This window comes from Stomoxys calcitrans, chromosome 1 (assembly GCF_963082655.1).
Source record: "Stomoxys calcitrans chromosome 1, idStoCalc2.1, whole genome shotgun sequence".
In the NCBI taxonomy this organism is placed as follows: Eukaryota; Metazoa; Arthropoda; class Insecta; order Diptera; family Muscidae; genus Stomoxys; species Stomoxys calcitrans.
In genome coordinates this window covers 30949196-30968699 of record NC_081552.1, presented here as the reverse complement: position 1 = coordinate 30968699, position 19504 = coordinate 30949196, and the positions used below count along the sequence as shown (strand labels likewise).

The 19504-nt window shown below is 43.3% G+C and overlaps 2 protein-coding genes across 2 annotated transcripts in view; one reads left to right on the top strand and one right to left on the bottom strand.

Moving 5' to 3' along the window:
- Positions 1–19504, top strand: part of LOC106086271 (histone-lysine N-methyltransferase ash1) — a 39899-nt gene that overhangs the window by 14248 nt on the left and 6147 nt on the right. Inside the window, exons 2-3 of the mRNA XM_013250870.2 lie at positions 11848–11958; positions 12033–18086. Coding sequence (XP_013106324.2) covers positions 11869–11958; positions 12033–18086 — 6144 coding nt within the window. The 5' untranslated portion in view covers positions 11848–11868. The remainder of the gene's footprint in view (positions 1–11847; positions 11959–12032; positions 18087–19504) is intronic.
- On the bottom strand, positions 341–1821 carry LOC131994749 (uncharacterized). The gene is made up of 2 exons (XM_059361621.1): positions 761–1821; positions 341–675 (listed from the first exon to the last, which is right to left on the bottom strand). The coding sequence occupies exons 1-2, from the start codon at positions 1455–1457 to the stop codon at positions 668–670; spliced, it is 705 nt and encodes a 234-aa protein (XP_059217604.1). The 5' UTR covers positions 1458–1821; the 3' UTR covers positions 341–667.

The following is a 19504-nucleotide window of genomic DNA, read 5'->3' as shown; positions in this document are numbered from 1 at the left end:
AATCGGGAACCGGATAATATCGATTTCAGTTCATCAAACTTTACGGAATTGGGGGAAGGTCTAATACTCTGACAGTTAAGGTGGCCGACATAAAATTTACCAACAGACGCGCCCAAAAAAGAGTTAATATTTGCGTGACTGCTAACTACAGGACCCATGTTTATATCAAAAGACATCAAAAATTATAAAAGTTAATGCAAACAAGGTGGGGAACCAAACAGGAAAAATTAAAAATCTAAAAAAATTTAATATGAAGCTAAAAATCATACTAAAAACCACTCATACAATCAGCTAATCAATATTATTATTATGAGATCATATATAATACTTTAGTTATAAGAAAATTAATTATGAAATTGCAGGAAGAAAATCAAATGAAAACAATGAAGAGAACCAAGATTTAACGAAATGCATAAATAAATAAAAAAATGGGTAACGTAGATATTTTAGTTAAAAAAAAAAAAATCTGTTAAATCGAGGTTTACAAAAATAAATCTTTAGAAGTAAAAAAAAATAAAATACTATTAATATACTGAGGTCCCATTTTGAAGGAGCGAAGAACATTCGTTTAGGTCACGGATAACTTCAGTACCATCCAAAAGCCACAACTTAGCTTTGAGTTTGTCACCATTTTGCACTCTGTATTTCGTGATCAACTTCTTACGCATTAGGTTCCTACATACGGCATTAAGTTGAGAAGCAGCAGGAGAATAATGGTCATTTAGATACACTCTGCTGTTTATATTACCACTTTCCTCACCATTTACGTCACTAACTTTGAGACTTCGAGTCGCAAAATATTCCCTCATAATTGAATCTCGAAGTTGCACAGAGTTAAATTTAACAAGTATCAGCTTACGATTGTGCATGTAGCAAACATTGTTAATATCATTACTCGTTATAGGTATCTTAAAGAATGTTCCCAATGCAATCACAACAGCATACAAATCTTTTAAGTTTGTAGGTAGACCATCAATAACTATGTCCGTGCGATTAATACGCCGATGCAAAATATTCATTCCAACCTCCAAAGCCGCAATTTTAGTTGAACAAGACGAAGCAACATCATCGATACGTTTATTGCATGTGTCAATGTCAGATTTTATCTCTTTCAAGCAGGAAGACATCTCTGTCTTTATTTCACCCAGAACAGTCTTTATGGAATTCAGTTCATCCCGATTGCCAGCTAAAAAATCATCGAATTTTTCATTGAGCGCACGAATATCACCAGCAATGCTACCACCATCATTGCTACAGCCACTAGAACCAATTTTACCTTCGCAGGTGGTGCAAATAAAAGCAGACACCTTAATTGCCTTAAGTGCAATGAGATCTTTCTCGGAAAGCTTTGCACAAGATGCATGAAGCCAGCCAGAACAAATACGGCATCTTATGCTTCCATTTTTAGCAATAGTTTCATTGCAAGCAACACAAATCACCTTAGCAGCACCCGGCATCTTTATTGTCAACAAAACAACCGCAGCAACAACAACAAGAAGATGGTGAAAAATTAACTCAGCTTAGATCGAGTAGAAAGACAGCGCAAAAGAGATGGCAAAAACGACACAGTTAAAGATGAATTCAGCAACAGTTTTGTTTTTATAATTTCGCCAACAATTTAATTATGCAATGCAAAACAACACGAAAAAGATATGTGTTTTTTTAACACTTTACGGCAGTTATTTCAATTAATTTCATTCACTCCAAGTAAATTTATCTTCAGATTTTCAGAGCAATCATAATTTAAGTTCGTAAACAAAGTTAAGCCGGAGAAAAATAATAAAAATGATCAGCTGCTGTTAAACACACGACTATTCGGGCATAGCGTTGCCACGGTAAAGCCACGATCGTAAGCCGTGATCCAATTTGTACTTACGGAACGGAATTAATCTGTCAATAGACAAGACAGACCATCATTGTTAACTAGTTTCAAGCATCTTTGTTTTTATTATGTAGTTACTAGCCAAACCGGACGTGCTTCGCTGCGCCTTCTTTAACTTTCTAATATCTTTTTAGGGTTGGGGCACTTCGCAGTGAATGTGTATATCGAATTCGTGCCACTGTAGCCTATGTCCGCCTATAACGCTGAACGCCTGCGTTAAAATTCTGGCGATAACATCGGACAAAATTTAATGCGGTGGTGATCCCCTCGTAATGCTGGCGACATTTGCCATGCATGGTCATGTTAAAAATTCTCCCCAAAGAGATGTCGCTCTGCGTCACGCCATTCGGACTCCGATATAAAAATGAGTCCCTTATCATTGAGTTTAAATTTGAATCGAAAAGCTTTCATTGATGTGGGAGAAGTGTGTCCCTTCTCGGTTCCTGGGTAAATTTTGGGAGTGGAGTAATCCCAAATACCTTTCTTTTGAGTCCTATATTATCGTATTGGTAAATATTTCCGGTTTAGAGAGACACTTGGCCCTTAAATACATTTTATATGAGCCCCATAATGGCATGACCGGTAAATAAATTCTGCTTCAGGGTGGGAGTGACCCCAGGGACTGTGTTCCGAAAATCAAAAAGCTTTTATATAATAGGGAGGTGTTTTCGTGTGGAGCTGTTGCCCAAACACATGGCTATTGGATATCAAATTCGTTTTTTCTCTCAAGCACCTTTCGTTTGAGCTCTATATTGTCGTGATTGGTCTATATACCCATTTGGAGGATTTTGGACGGCCACCAAGGTACCCGACCCCAACAATAGAAACCATGTTTTGTTTTGACTGTGGGAGTGCAAAAAAAAAAATTCGAACGAATCGCATTACCAATCTCCGAGATCTGGTGGTTTTGGAAATTAGGGTAATGAGAAGTGCTTTTTAGGGGAGGGATGGCACTCAGACATTTCGATTCGACTCAAATATGGATATCAAATTCGTGCTGCACTCCCAAATCCATGTAATGTGAGCCCCATATTGCCATTGTTTTGGGGCTGGGGCGGCCACCGGCACTTTGCCCCGAAAATAGATATCAAATTCATTCTTTACTCCCAAATACCGTTGATTTGAGCTCCATATTGCCATAATCGGAAATGAAGTTCAGGTAAGGGGGTGCGTAATACTTGGCTCCAAAATTAGATATCAAATTCGTTTTCTACTCTCAAATACCTTTCAATTGAGTCCCATATTGTGATAATGGGTCAATCAACCTATTTGACTTACTTTTGGAAAGAAAAGCGCCACCTAGACTACTTGAACACGAATTTTAATGTCATATTCGTAATCAATTCCCAAATACCTTTCATTTGAGTCCCATATAGACATGGTCGGCTAATATGCTCATTTGGGGGTATGCTTATATATATATGCTTGTACCTAATTTTGCATGCTATATTTGTAATCTACTGTCGAATACCTTTCATTTGAGGCCCATATTGACATAAACGTCCAATATGTCCAATATTGACATAAACGTTTAATATTCGTATTCTATTGGGTTGCCCAAAAAGTAATTGCGGATTTTTCATATAGCCGGCGTTGACAAATTTTTTCACAGCTTGTGACTCTGTAATTGCATTCTTTCTTCTGTCAGTTATCAGCTGTTACTTTTAGCTTGCTTTAGAAAAAAAGTGTAAAAAAAGTATATTTGATTAAAGTTCATTCTAAGTTTTATTAAAAATGCATTTACTTTCTTTTAAGAAAACCGCAATTACTTTTTGGGCAACCCAATATTTTCCAATACTTTTCATTTGATACCCTTTTTTTCCTATCGGTCCACTTTTGGGTTTGGATGACGTTGTTGGGGTAAGGGAGAGGGACCGCCCCCATCCGATATCTAAAAATTATATAGTCTATGCCTATAAAGCCTATTTCTCCTTCTTGACCATATTCGCAATCTACTCCCGAATACCTTTCATTTGAGTCCCATATTGTCATAATCATCCAAATAACCTATTTAAGGGGGTTTTGGGGTCAGATTTTGGACCAGATTTTCCTTCCAGACCAAACCACACAATCTGTAAAAACTTCAAGGTTCAGCCGTTTTTGAGTCTATACGGAACAAACAAACAAACGAACAAACACAAATTCAATTTTATATATAAGATTGACAGCTCTCTCTTGCCTGTCTAGTAACAGTAATGGCCGCGAGCAAGGCTTTTCTCTCGCTTTCTGTTTAATATGTAATTTATCATAAACTTTTCAATATTGCAAGTAGCATTTCATAGCAAGTCCAATGTGTAATAGAATAAGACGACAATAGTTCTATGTATTCATGTTAACCATTCGTTTATACCATTGTCAATTCGTTGAAAAAGACGAAGACTCAATAAAAACTTTTACTACTACTAATCTTCGAACAAAAACTCGCTCGATAACGGACGCGAGAATTAGGCCCCCAGATCCCTCAGAACACATCGCTACATTAGGTTTAAAATAGCAAGGGCAGCGCCGAATCCGTTAAGCTTCTGTAATAAGTCTAAAACGAACTGGCCAGAATTCGGTGGGTAATTTAGATTGTCCAAGCGTAGAAGACATTGACGACAATGTCAACAGTATTACGACTGCAATAGTGGGGTCTTTCGAAGATAGTTGTCCTCTTCGAGAAAGGACGTCAGCCCAAGAAAAACCCTGGATGACTGGGAAGATTCGCAACATTGGGAAAGAGGTCCGCAGGCTATACCACAGAGCACGTCGTAAAAAGCGGAAGTTTACCGGGATGTGTACTATACACGGCTCCAGGAATACAATAAGATTACCAGAGCGACAAAACGTGCCTCCTGGAAGCTTTTCTGCGAACAGGTCGATAGCGTTAATGACGCCGCCAAGATGAAGAAGTTTCTCTCAAAAACCCGTGTCTAAACTGAAACGTTAGTAGACGCCCATGTCGTCGTGAGAACAGAGACAAGGGTGGACTTGAAGCTTTTGATTAAAACTCATTTTCCACATGATACGACGGGACTCAGGGAGACACCGGCATCTTGGAATAATGAAATTGATCGTTTCAGAATTTATGGTGGGGGAAGCCTTGAGAAGCTTCAAACCGTTTAAGTCATCCGGACCTAATGGAATATTTCCGGCGCTACTACAGAAGCATCCAATTTGGTCTTAATTTCAACAGCGTGCCTTGGACTTGCATATGCTCCGAAAGCCTGGCAGAAGACAAGGGTGGTATTTATACCCAAGCCCGGCAAGGCAATTTATGGGACACCAAAGGCTACAGACCTATAAGCCTTACGTCCTTTCTACTCAAAACCATGAAACATATTGTGGATACCATAATAAAGAGTAGGACATATTCAGCGAAATGCTCAAATACAAACAACATGCCTATGTCAAGGGAAGGTCGGTGGAGACTACCCTGCACGAGGTTGTGCATAAGATAGAAGAATCCTTCGATGCAAATACGTTGTTGTTGTAGCAGTTTATTGTGTTCTATCTTTCGTCTGCTTGATTCTGTTGAGTGTCAAGACCCAGGAACTCCGCGACTAGGATGGGGTGCGTCCACAGGGATCTGGGTCTGAGTCGGGTGGGTCTGGCCGGGCAGTTAAACAGGTGGCGTGTATCGTGCGGTCCCTGGTTACAATCGGGAAATACATCTTGCACGTCGGCATCAATCCTAGCTCTGTAGGAATTGAGACGGCTGCATCTGCCGGAACGTAATAAAGCCAAACCTATTCTGGTTTGCCGGGGGAGGTCGATTTCTTCAGGTGCAACGGGAGGCGGTCGTTCTCCAAGGACTACATTCACGCGGTAGTCATTTACCGCATCTGCTACTGTGTCTGCATGAATGTTGTTTAAACCTGCTTGATATGCCGCTTGATCTAGAGGTTCTCTCTTGTAGCGATGAACCTCACGCTCTAGATCATGTAAATCTATCTTAAGGCTTCTGGGCGGAGGATATCTATCCACAAGATGATGATTTGGATGGTCTCTGCGATAACAGCCCAAAAGGTATTGCTTAGACAGCATGTAGTTATGTCTTCGCACTGGTAGCATTTTTGTCTCCTGATGGAGGTGGTCCACATGAGAGCTGAGGAGACAGCCCGTCGCAGTTCGGAGGGCGGCATTCTGACAGATCTGAATATTATTCCACTGCGTGTCACAAAGTTGACGACACCACACTGGCGCTGCATAACTTACCACAGATCGGCCAATTGCTTTGTTACGTGGTCAACAAGGTTTCTTTGTCTGCACCCCAAGTGCTGCCAGCGAGTGACTTGAGGACCTTGTTTCTACTTTTGACTTTATTGCAGATTCCTGTGGCATGTGGGGAGAACGTTTAAGAGCTGTCAAATGTGACGCCAAGTATTTTGGGACACTTGATGGTCGGAATCATTTCTCCATCGACCATCACAGTCAGCTCAGTATTGTAGCGTATTTGTAGCGAACAGTGTGACTGAAGATTTGGTGGCGGATATCTTCAGATTTCTTGCAGCGAAATATGAGGCAAGCTCGTTGAGGTTCAACCTATCGCAGATGTCATCAATGGGTGGGGGCCTGGCTGGAGTGACGTGTTGGCGATGTCCTCAAATAATTTGGCATGGCTGACCGTGTCGAATGCCTTCGATAGGTCCAGTGCCACGAGGACCGTCCTATCACATGGCCTGGGTTGATTGAAGCCACGGCAAATGTGTGTGGTGATGGCATGTAAAGCTGTTGTTGTGCTGTGCAGTCTCCGAAATCCATGCTGATGCTCGGCGAATGGAAATTCTCCTACGAGGCTCGGGAGGAGTAATGCCTCAAACGTCTTTGTCATTGGTGAGAGAAGGGAGATCGGTCTGTAGCGGGATCACTCTGCCCATTTTCCAGACATCGGGAACTATAAAAGTGTTCAATGACAGGCTGAGGACAGTGGTAAGGTACTCAACTCCAGGTGAATCCATATTCTTCAGCATCAATGTAGAGATTCCGTCGGGGCCCAACGCCTTGGAAGATTTGGCGCCATGGATGACATTCGTAACTTCGCCCACGGTAAATTGTGATGGCTGTTCATCGGCTCGGAGACCACGAATACGGCGAATGGCTCTCCTCCTTGCCCTGTCTCTCTCGGGATGCACAATAAATTGACGGTTGAAAACCCTGGCGCATCTCTTCGGATCAGTCACGGTTATTTCGCCAAAAGTGACTGAGACCACAGTTTGCCTACACCGGTGCCTAAGTTACATTGCTCCAAGTGTTCCAGCCACAAATTCCGCTTATGTTCGTTGGTTACCCTGTTTATTTCCAGATTCAGCTCGCTGATTCTGGGGTTAGTGGGGTCCATAGCACGAATGCCATCACGCTCATCTGCGAGTACCACTGCTTACGCCGGGAAATTGGGCCGCACTTGGGGTATTCGACCGGCTGGTATAAAGCGAGCGGCTGCTGCGTTGATGATGTCTCGGAATTTCCTCTCGGCCATAAGCACATCAGATGGGAGTGGCAGTTCACTGAAGCTGCGATTGGTATAGTCTCGGAAGCCAGTCCAATCGGCCTTCTTATGATTGATAAACGTCCGGCGCTCAGAGGTTATGAAGTCGGGTGGTCGGTCGATGGTGAGAATTATGGGGAGGTGGTCTGACCCCAAAGAGATGACGGCTTGCCAGGGTACGTCACCCAGGAGATTAGGGGATGCAATGGAGATGTCTGGCGAGCTGCTGCACCTCCTCGTAATCCTAGTGGGGGCATCCTTATTCACCGTGCAAAACGTGGAGCTTTCAATACGCTCTTCCAAAGCTATGCCACGCTGGTCGTTACCTAGGGGATGCGCACTAAAGTCCCCTACAACCAGACGATTATGGACAGATAGTAGCCCACTTATGTCGGGGTTGTAAGCCTAGCCATTAATCGGTACACAGCTACCAACCGGCGGTATGTACACGTTGTGTAGCTCTATCTCGGCAGTACCAGACCTGACTGCTATCCCCATGCATTCCATGCAGGGGTCACTAGCGCCATGCGCAGGCGAGATGGGTCTATATTGCACGGAATGGTGTATCACGAAGGCCAATCCCCCACCTCCATTCCTTGAGCGATCCTTACGTAGCACATTGTAACCGTGACAACTGTGCAGCTTTGTCTCCTGGATCGCTGCGACCAATATGCTCTTCCGACTCATAAAGTCTACGATCTCATCGATCTTGCCACGCAGTCCGTTGCAGTTTAACTGCAAGAACGATACACTTCCCGGCACTGGCCTGGCAATAGTAGGGCTAGGGTGCTGTCGTTGCATAAATTGCCGTACGGGAGAGGTCAGGGGGGTCACATAGTCCGACGACGAGGACGCAGAAGGCGACGACGGCGACGCTTGTGACCCACTGCTGGCTTTGTGAAGTGAGGCCAGAGTAAGATCGGAAATGTACCCACTCCACGCACCGGTTACACCTCACCGACACCGACCGATGATGAAGGCGGTTCTGGCAAACTGAACAGAACCAGGGTACGGGGTTCTTTTCAATCCCGGCACGGACCAGAAGCGTGCAGAGAATGTACTCTGGGATGTGCCTCTCCCATGACGAAAAAAGACGAACACGTACACTGAGGCGGCAGCCCTTGCCGATGAGGATTCCATCGGGTCAATCCGGTGCGTACAACCGGCTGCCATGGGATTGCAAATACGTGCATACTGGCGGTGTCTGAATCCGAGGATAGTCCACTGGTTCTACTGGAGCATGATTAGAACAATACTTACTTACTCCACAGTAGTTTGGCGGACTGCGATGAAGAAAAGTGCAACGCACTGATAATACAACAGAACAATGGAGACTACTTTAGATATCCGACCCCATAGATATACATATTAAGTGTGAGGCCGCAATGGCCTTAAGACAAGAGACTTAAGACAAAGGGAGAATAGATAGAGGATAGCAGCAGGTCATACCATCGCGGTATAATAGAGGCGACGATAGGAACACACCAGATAAAATCAACTAAGGGGAGTGGTATGGAAATAAATTAGGTATTTTGTAAGCAGCATGGAATTTTTGACTTAAGTTTTTTGTTCTTTTTATTATTTAGAGCGCACAACAAACCGATTACTGGGTTAGGTGTACGTCCATAGTGGCATGAGGCTCATTAATATCGCACCCTATTTTCAACTTAACCTAGTTGCTTGGATCTGGATCTACAACAGAACCAAGCAAGCTAAAGATGGAACACAACACACTGCTACAACAGGAACGGTTCAATGTTTTAGTCATGACTGCAGTGTGGTGTAAGCAAAAGCCTTCGACATGTCAAGAGCAGCGTTACCGTTAGTGCGACCAAATGTCAATTTGTACCCTTTCTTGAAGGGTGGGCTGGTACCTGTGCACTTGGTCCCGAATACAAATAACAGATTTGTACTCTGCTCTAGATGACCTTACATTTGAACCCCTTTTTGTCCCAATCGGTCTAAGTGTCTTGTTAGTGTTTTTGGCCGGAAGGTGGTCCCCATAGCAATTGTCCCCAACTGTGGCATATAGGCATTTGTCGAACTACATTTAGAAATTGTACATATATCCTGTCGGGTTATAGATATACCCGTAAGGCACTGAGGTGTCTTTGCAGATACATGTTTTCAAAATGACATATGTACGCTTTCCCAACGGGATAGCTGTGAGCATCACGCCGTCTGGAACTTTGAGCTCCGATCTGTGTGGTGTTCTTTGCTGCCACGAGAAGCTTAGCTGCCAGCTACTGGGCGCGTCAACGGGTTGCGAATGCTCCATACGGAGTAGCTCCAACTGCAGTCGCGGACAATCCGCGGTATGGAGTGGAGTGCCTATGATGCTCGATATGACAAGACGGGTAACTTACACCTTTAAATAACCAAAGGCCACTCAGTTCCCGCGGCGATCTTTCCTTTGAACCAGAACGAGCTTGCTAATCTTCCCCGAAAGCCCTTTCTTATGAGTACACATCGATAAAGATTTCCTTTCGCCAAGCCTTGTTTGGTAACTTGAGTTGAATTTTATATCAGACCCATATTTTACTCTAAATATATACCATTTCAACAATCTCCCAGATTTACGTGTTTACAAATCTTTTTTGCGAACCCCTTTTTATACCCTCCACCATAAGATGGGGGGTATACTAATTTCGTCATTCTGTTTGTAACTACTCGAAATATTCGTCTGAGACCCCATAAAGTATATATATTCTTGATCGTCGCGACATTTTATGTCGATCTAGCCATGTCCGTCCGTCCGTCTGTCTGTCGAAAGCACGCTAACTTCCGAAGGAGTAAAGCTAGCCGCTTGAAATTTTGCACAAATACTTCTTATTAGTGTATGTCGATTGGTATTGTAAATGGGCCATATCGGTCCATGTTTTGATATAGCTGTCATATAAACCAATCTTGGGTCTTGACTTCTTGAGCCTCTAGAGGGCACAATTCTTATCCGATTTGAATGAGTTTTTGCACGAAGTATTTCGTCATGATATCCAACAACTGTGCCAAGTATGGTTGAAATCGGTCCATAACCTGATATAGCTGTCATATAAACAGATCTGGGGATTTGACTTCTTGGGCTTCTAGAGGGCGCAATTCCTATCCGATTTGGCTGAAATTTTGCATGACGTATTTTATTCTTACTTTCAACAACTGTGTCAAATAAGGTTCAAATCGGTTCATAACCTGATATAGCTGCCATATAAACCGATCTGGGATCTTGACTTCTTGACCCCTAGAGGTCGCAATTATTATCCGATATGCCTGAAATTTTGTACGACGGATCCTCTCATGACCATCAACAAACGTGTTTATTATGTTCTGAATCGGTCTATAGCCCGATACAGATCCCATATAAATCGTTCTCTCTATTTTACTTCGTGAGCCCCAATGGGCGCAATTCTTATACGAATTGGCTGAAATTTTACACAGGTCTCCAACATATAATTTAATTGTGGTCCGAACCGGACCATATCTTGATATCGTTTTAATAGCAGAGCAACTCTTTTCTTATATCCTTTTTTGCCTAAGAAGAGATGCCGGGAAAAGAACTCGACAAATGCGATCCATGGTGGAGGGTATATAAGATTCGGCCCGGCCGAACTTAGCACGCTTTTACTTGTTTAACCCTCATTATGTGCGATGATGAAGTGCAAGTTACGAAATCCATTATGCTGCAGTATGGCTCGGGAGGAGTAATGCCTCAAGCATATAAGCTATTGGCAGGGAAGCGGAGTCGATATTTTCCTTACTTCTGCAAATCTTGACAGTAGACCACAACTCACCAATAGCGAAACATATGATAGAAAGTTTTGTTGTTGTAGTGGCGATCATCGTCAAGCTCTTATAGGTGAGCAAACTCGTTCCGGTCTATACGACCGATCGCCGCGGGAACATGATGGCCAAATTTCTCGCCTTGTCGTGTCGAGCATCATAGACAATCAGTATTCAAACAAGAGCCGGTGCCACCCGGCTTCTCGCTGAGAATCTCCACTCGGAACACCTTTTATAATAATCCAGGCGTTCAACCAGGATTCATCGTCAAAACTACTAGTACCAAGTGATTATAGTCAGTTTTGACTAGGGAACTGCTACCAATCGGTGGCTATAAATCGGCAGTTTCGATCTTAACTGCTTACCAATAAGGAAAGCAATCTCCTCAGTAACTTAGTTTTCTCGCGAAAAGCTTTTAATATCGGCTGAGCATGTTCTTGATTATTTTCACCACTCTCGTCCTGTATCATTTCACATGGTTGCCTTCATCTGTCTGATGTATAAACATTTTCCCCAATTTGCTTCTCCGCCTTTTAGACAAGGTCTTTGTTTTAGATCGATGCTATGTCGGATTAGTTATAATGACTTAAACCCAGTTTCAATTTCCCCAAAAATATAATTTTAAATATTTTGATGTACCATGTTGCCTTTTGTAGAATTTCCTTCCAGCCATATCTTCCATATTTAGTAAAAAAAAAACTGTTTTCATTCTTTTTTCTTACAGGAAATTGTTCTCCAATAAATAATGAGCACATTGAATGATTCAAAATCAAGGAATGTTTTGGAATCGCAGCATCAGCATAGAAAAGAATCCTCATCAATACCAGAAAATAAAGTAAATTTTGTCATGTCATAGCTATAAAAAAAAATCCTCATATCCATCTTATATATTCGAATTCCCTTTAACAGAATGAACATGAGAGCCCACAAAAAGATAAACATAAGAAAAGACATGAGAAGAAGAAAAACTGTAGCAACACAGCATCATCAGGTTCAGCGACAACGAATAGCAGCAGCAGCAGTAGCAGTAACAGCAGTCACACCAGCAACAGCAGCAGCAGCGTTAGTAATTTATCAAATATTGCATTAGCCACACAATTCAGCATACAACGCACTGATTCTGATGGTTGTCTGCGCATGAAGATATCCGCCATTAGACCCACAGTTACAGCTGTTCAAAATATTAAGCCCCCATTGGCAAAGACCACAAGGCAGGAAGAACAGAAATCTGTATCGGCCCTTAGCAATAAAAGTTCAGAATCAATCAAATTGAAAATTTCATCCCCACCACCAACACCAACACCAACCCCATCATCAACACAAAATCAACAAAAATACAAACAAGCACAACAGCAGCAAGAAAAACGAATAAAGTCTGAAGAAAAAATGAAAACTTTAGTGAGTACCGCAACCACGCCGGTGACAGCAAAAGCCCTGTCTGTCATTGTTAGTCCACGTTCAGCCGCAATTAAAGAGAAAAATGAATTGTCGCTAACATCGTTAATACCGGTACTGGCAACTAACACCACCATGTCGGGCGGTGGTGTAGGAGATAGTGATGTTACAGATTCTGGATGTTCAGAGGCTACAAATACCACAAATGCAACCACAGGCCCTGAGAAAATATCCAAGCGTAAAGTTAAACGCAAAAAATCTGTCATAAAAGGTGTTATTGAGGCCAAAAGATCGCTGAAATCATTGAAATCGCTGCTGACCACAGCCCAAACAAATGTCTTTTCCACAGATTCAGAAGATGAGCCTTTGTCGCAAAAACTGAAAGCAAATGTAGCTGCGTCTGCGTGTACTCAGAGAGCTCCGCGTTTGCTGCTTACAGCTTTGGGTGTTAAACATGTGACTGCCAATAATCTAGGCCATTCCCATATAAATATGCAGGCCTGTGGTGCTCCAGTTTCTACTGGAACGACTGGAGTTAGCGATCACATTGGCTTATCCAGCAGTGATAATGAGTTGCCCAATGTGCGGGCTGCTGTCGAACGGGTGGTTGAAGATTCCGATGATGATGAAGATAGTCCGTTACTGTCGCATTATCCCAAAACCAAAACGAAGCAACTACCCCAATATCAGTCAACATTATTGCAAGATTTTATGGAAAAGACCCAAATGTTGGGTCAAAACACCAAATCATCGGAGAGCGAAAATACCAAGTCGTCGCAAGCGACGACATCACAAAGTGAGATATTAGCTCAGATCAATACTAATTCGCAATCGGACAGTATATCCTCATCAGCGGCAAGCGTCAATAAAAAACGTCGAGGAAGACCGAAAAAGCCGGATAAGCTTGTAGACTTAACCCTAACCATGATGTCACCTTCGCACCATACCAACGCTCAACAAAAAATTACCTCCTCGAATATAAATGAATCGGGAGATTCTGGCGTAGTGTCGACGACTAGTATATCAACACAAAGTACATCACCCCATCCCTGTACCACACTGGCTTCCGGTAATGATAATTCAGTGTTATTACATTCGCCCAGTAAGTCGGCAAATACAACGGCTGATAAGCAAGGCGTAGAGTCGACGTCGGAGTCGGCGGCTGCAGCGTCTTGCTCTTCTGCTTCAACAAAACCCAAAATTGATATTGCCTTATTGGATAAGCGCATGTATGCGACGGAACGAGTGCTATATCCTCCACCGAGGAATAAACGGAGACAATCGATGAGTGCGGCCGCTTCCACGGGTGGGGGAGACAAAACACAAAAGAATGCCACTCACCCATCCAACCAGCAGCAGAGTGCCACCAAGGACGACATTCAATTGGATCCTGTCTGGCGTAAAATCGATGTCAATCGTAAATTTCGCCGACCCAGCGTTTGCAGCACCACAGGCTATAAAAGCGATGGTGATGAACGCTTTAGAGATCGTTCCTCTAAATCTACGGTGTGCAGCAAAATCTTGGCTGCCAAAAGTGGTTACGTTTCGGACTATGGCTCATCTTCGTTTCGCGTCTCGAAACATACAAAACACTCCCATAATTCTGGCTACAAAAGCGATGCGAGTTGCAAAAGTCGCTACAGCACAAAAAGCTGCGCTTCTCGGAAATCTCGTGCCAAATCTTGTGGTTATCGAAGCGATTGCAAGGAAAGCATATTGGGAGGTACTTCGAAATCATCCAAGTTTCGCAGAAAAAGGAGATCTTCAATTATGCCCAAGTCAATAGGTTCGCTCAAAGACGAACAAGACATATTGCAATTGGCTGGTTTGTCCTTGGGTCAAAGCAGTGAGGAATCCAATGAGTATGTCTGCAAGCCATCGCTGGAGAAGCTGCCCACTACCAGTGCCTCGAAGAAATATGGTGAAATCAATCGCTACATAGCTACGGGAGAGTACTTTGGCCGGGGTTCCTCCGGCAACAGTCATCATAATTCTCACAAGTCTTTCGCCAGTTTGAGCAACAGCAATCAGGCGAAAATCTTTGACTTGTCCAACGATCTTCCACCAACTCCTGCCAAACTGTCATTGCATCAGCGTAAGAACTCCACCACTTCTGAATTTGCTCACGATTTGCTACAACTGCCGGGATCCCATCATGCGGCGAGAAAAATAAAGTCGCGTAGATCATCGGTGGCAAGCTATTGCAGCTCCTTTTATTCGGTGGGCACCACCAAGATGCGCAAACGGCGGCGACGAAAGCTGTTTCGTTCTCATAACTCATCGTCGAGTAAAAATGCCATTGTGGACTCGAAATTATTAACTGAAATAGAAATACTCACAAACACATTTTCAACGAGATGTAGAATTCAAAGTTCTGGGGTCTCCGAAAAAACAACAGGTTCGGTTACTGTTGGTGGTATTTTATCACAAAAGGAAAAATTGATGGCTGAGGCGACAAAACTGAAGCAAAGTTTTGCGGCTGCTGCAGCAGCGCAAGCGGTAGCATCTACATCCAGTGCCTCAGTATCAATGGGCAAAAGAGATGCAAGGGACAAGAAGTCTTTGAAAAAGCGTAAGATGTCCGAAAACCTGGATTTTGCCATGCTCTCGGCCAGAGCAGAAGGAGGTAGTGGTATGGCCCCATCTAGTGGATCGGGCCAGGGAACATCTTCGAAAAGAAGGCACAAAAAGGCCAGTAGTTCTAGTCCGGATGATCACAAGTTGCCATTGAAGAAACGCCACTACCTTTTAACTCCCGGCGAGAAACCCAGCGATGTTGCAGTGGCCGTGGCCGCTAAATTATTCGCTAACAATTCCGAGGCATGGGCCGCAGCAGCAGCCGCTGCCAAATCTACGGCCAACACAAAATCTCAGCAACAATTCAATGCAAAGACGGCTAAGGCCAATCTAACTCCCAAGAAACGGCATCTGCTGCAGCAGCCCCCACATTCTCTTAGTGAAGACTCGAATAGTAATAAGACTGCAAGCACTCTCTCTCCACTGAGGGTAGCGGTTGGCGACTCCAATTCCATAAGTGGCGGTAAGTTGTTGGACATAAGTCCACAATCACTGAACAGTCTCAAGCAAGTCACCGAGGCAGTGCACAAGAAAAGGTCACGTTTGGAAGGTTTGGTTTCGCGCATTGCCATTAACCACCATGGAGAGGATGTGGTGACATGTGCTAGACAAAAAACACCGCTGTCTTCGGTGCTGCAAATAGAATCGGAGTCTTCTTCTTGTCCTCCACCGGGAGTCTTCGAGCCTTCGGTAGAATTAGAAATACAAATACCGCCCATGGCTAAACTAACAGATGCCACTACTGGTATTATCACTAAATCGGAGGTTGATTCACCCCTTTTGTTGGACATGAACACGGACTCGGCGCAAAGAATGCAAGGCCAACGCGTTGTGGAATCGCTGCTAAATAAAACCGGCGGCAATTTGTTGTTAAAAAGAAAACGCAAGAAAATCAATCGCACTGGCTTTCCCACAGTGCGGCGTAAGAGACGCAAGCTGCAAGATAGTTTGATATTAGATGCCACAACCGATTGTGGCGAATGTGTGCAAATGGCAGAGGAACTCTCCTCGCCCATTATTTCCAAAGCAGCGACAGTTTCAGCCACCACAACTATCGAGAGAAAAGAGGATAGTGCTGCAGTGCAACCAAAGCATTGTGATAGAGTACCACAAGAGGGGGAAACATCTCAAACCTTTCTGGAGCGAAACAATAGAACACCTCGTCTCTCGGTGGTGGCACTGGAAAGATTACAAGAATCTCCTATGAACAGTAAGGAAAGAAGTGAGCAAACCTCTGCACCGGCGGCAAACGAGAAACTTTTGGAACAATCACCCTCCACGCCCAGGTCAAGACATACACGTCGTGAATTCAAACGAAAGTTGGATAAAGAGGATAAATCCTCTACGACAAGCAAAGTGACTGAAGCAACAAGTTGGCAAAACGCCATACCAGCAAGTGCCGAAAAACGTATGCCTTCCACAAAGAAATCGGAGCCATCGAAACCGTCGAATGAGGAAAGCAAATCTCAAGCTTCCAAATCATCCAAAAAGTTGTCATCAGCAGAAGCGGAAGAAGAAGACAACAAACCTTTGGCTTCGAGAGCAAGGCGTTCAAAACTCATCAAAGAAACCAAATCGATTAGACCTAAAACACCTCCGCCACCTCCTCCACCTGCAACTGGTCAAGTTCGAAAGCAATCATCTGTCTCAAAGACGGTAAAATCTCTGCTTGATGCGAACATCAAACTCCCAGCTGGCATAGATCCTAGTACGTTGCTAAGTTGCAAAATAAAACTTAAGCGACGAAATTCCATACATCCCATGATTATGTCTCAAAAGTGTACACCGGCTGTAGCAAAGGCTCCTCCTCCTATCCCGGCACCAATTGAAATAATTCGAACACCAGAAGAGATAGAAAGGGACGCCAAAGCCGTCGATTGCAATGTCAACTACGAGGAGCATGATGTTTTGCCTTTGAAAGAACGCCAATACCGGGTAAATGGAGAGACTGATCACAGTGATACCAGTGACGAGAAGTTATCCACATCCTCCAAGAAAATGAAAATAGGCAAAAAGACCTATCTACCAGCCGGTTTATTTTCAGACTACTACAAAGTCGCTCAGGTAGCAACCACAAAAAGAGCCTACAACAAAAAAGATTCTTTTGAGAAAAAATCCGAAAGTGAAAATAAACCTCAGCCGGAGGTTAAGGAAACTAAAGATGGCTCCGAGGTAGCTATCAAGCCGACATTACCTCCCCCTCCGTATTGTGAGAAATACCTGCGGCGCACACAATACGATTTCGAATTGCCCTATGATATTTGGTGGGCCCACACCAACTCTAAACTGCCCTCTCGCATAACAGTGGCATCTTGGAATTTTCGCAAAATACGCACCAACATGTATGCCGAAAATGTGAAACCTCCTCCCGTGGCAGCCTATGACCATCCCATGTGCAATTGCAAACCAGACATGGGTTGTGGTGATAATTGCCTCAATCGCATGGTCTACACCGAATGTTCCCCAACCAACTGTCCCACTCGTGATAAATGTCAAAATCAGAAAATACAAAAACATGAAATTGCTCCCGGCGTAGAAAGATTCATGACCGAGAATAAGGGTTGGGGCGTACGCACCAAATTACCCATACCCAAGGGTACCTACATTTTGGAATATGTTGGAGAAGTTGTCACCGAACGCGAATTTAAAGATCGCATGGCCACCATATATCTAAATGATACCCATCACTATTGTTTACATTTGGATGGTGGTTTGGTAATTGATGGTCACCGCATGGGCAGCGATTGCCGTTTTGTCAATCATTCTTGTGAGCCGAATTGTGAAATACAAAAATGGTCAGTAAATGGCTTGTCTCGCATGGCTTTATTTGCCAAACGGCCCATTACGGAGGGCGAAGAATTGACCTATGACTACAATTTTTCTTTGTTTAATCCCTCGGAGGGTCAACCATGTCGATGTAATACACCTCATTGCCGTGGCGTCATTGGTGGTAAATCGCAGCGCATCAAACCGTTACCAATAGAGCCAAAGGTAAGTGTAAGAATATTGGCATGTTAATGTATTTTATTTTGGTTTGGTTTCCAAGATGTGCCAAAGCTTTCAAATAGATAAGAGAATACCCTTCGATTTCGGTGAAACTTAGGAATTATGAATTACGAAAAGATCTGTGGGCATGGAAATTTATTAAAACTACCGTTGTTGTTGTTGCAGCAACATTTTCATGTGGAGGTGGCGATCCTCGTCAAGCTCCTGTCGGCCAGCAAACTCGTTCCGATTGTCGCGGGAACAGGGTGGCCGTTGGTTATTTGAAGGCGCTAAATACTCGCCTTGTCATATCGAGCATCAAAGGCACCCAGTATTTGTGTAAGAGCCGGTGCCCCCCCTGCCTCACACTGAGACTCTCCCCTGATTGTCCGCGACTGCCACTGCAGCTACTCCGTGTGGGCCATTCCGCTATCCGCAACCTGGGGACGCGCCTGGTAGCTCCCATGCAAATGCAATTTAGCCCATGAACATTCCACTAAGGAACAAGGCCAAGCTTCTCACATATCACTGAGTGCTGTCCGATTCAAATTTTGAGCTAAATGATAAGGGGCCTCCATTTTATAGATTCCAAAAAGCACACAGTGTTGACTCTTAGCGTATGCGTTCGACTAAAATAGTTAGAGTTAACATAGAGCCCTAAAATTTAGCACAGAGGTATATTTGAGTGTAACATAGAAAAAAGTGTAGTATGGTCCTAATCGGTCTATAACCTAATATAGCTCCCATATAAACTGATCCCCGGATTTAAATTCTTCAGCCTCCAGAGGTCGCAATTACTACCCGATTTGTCTAAAATTTTGCATTCAAAATTGGTCCATTTTGAAACTTAGGAATTATGAATTACGAAAAGATCTGTGGGCACGGAAATTTGTCAAAACTACCGTTGTTGTTGTTGTAGCAACATTTCATCCATCATAAAATTTTGCATTCAAAATCGGTTCAAATCGGTGTATAAGCTTATATATGTCCCATATAAACCCATCTCCCAGAGGATGTAATTATTATCCGATTTGGCTGCAATCTTGCACAATAAGTTCTGCTATGAATCTCAAAAACACCGTCAAGTATGGTCCAAATCGGTATATAACAGGATATAGCTCCCATATAAACCAATCTCTTAATTTAAGTTCTTAAGCCTATAAAAGGCGTTTACTTTAACTGTTTCATTGATTTCCGGTGTTTATGTTAAGTTTTGGATCTTGGTGTATTAAGGGAACATTAGTAGAATATTCCGGCGAACAATTTTGTAGAACATTTTGATATGCTAGAATGCCAATATAAAGGAGTTTTTAACCCACTTTCCAGAAAAGGGCCGAACAATCATTGTTTACAAAATAATCCAAAATATTGAATTGGAGCAAGTTTGTGCAGCTGATTTAGGACACTTCACTGAAGAACACAGA

What these genes read in the sequence shown, in the direction of transcription:
- LOC131994749 (XM_059361621.1), bottom strand. Translation starts at nt 1,457, where the DNA reads ATGCCGGGTGCTGCTAAGGTGATTTGTGTTGCTTGCAATGAAACTATT.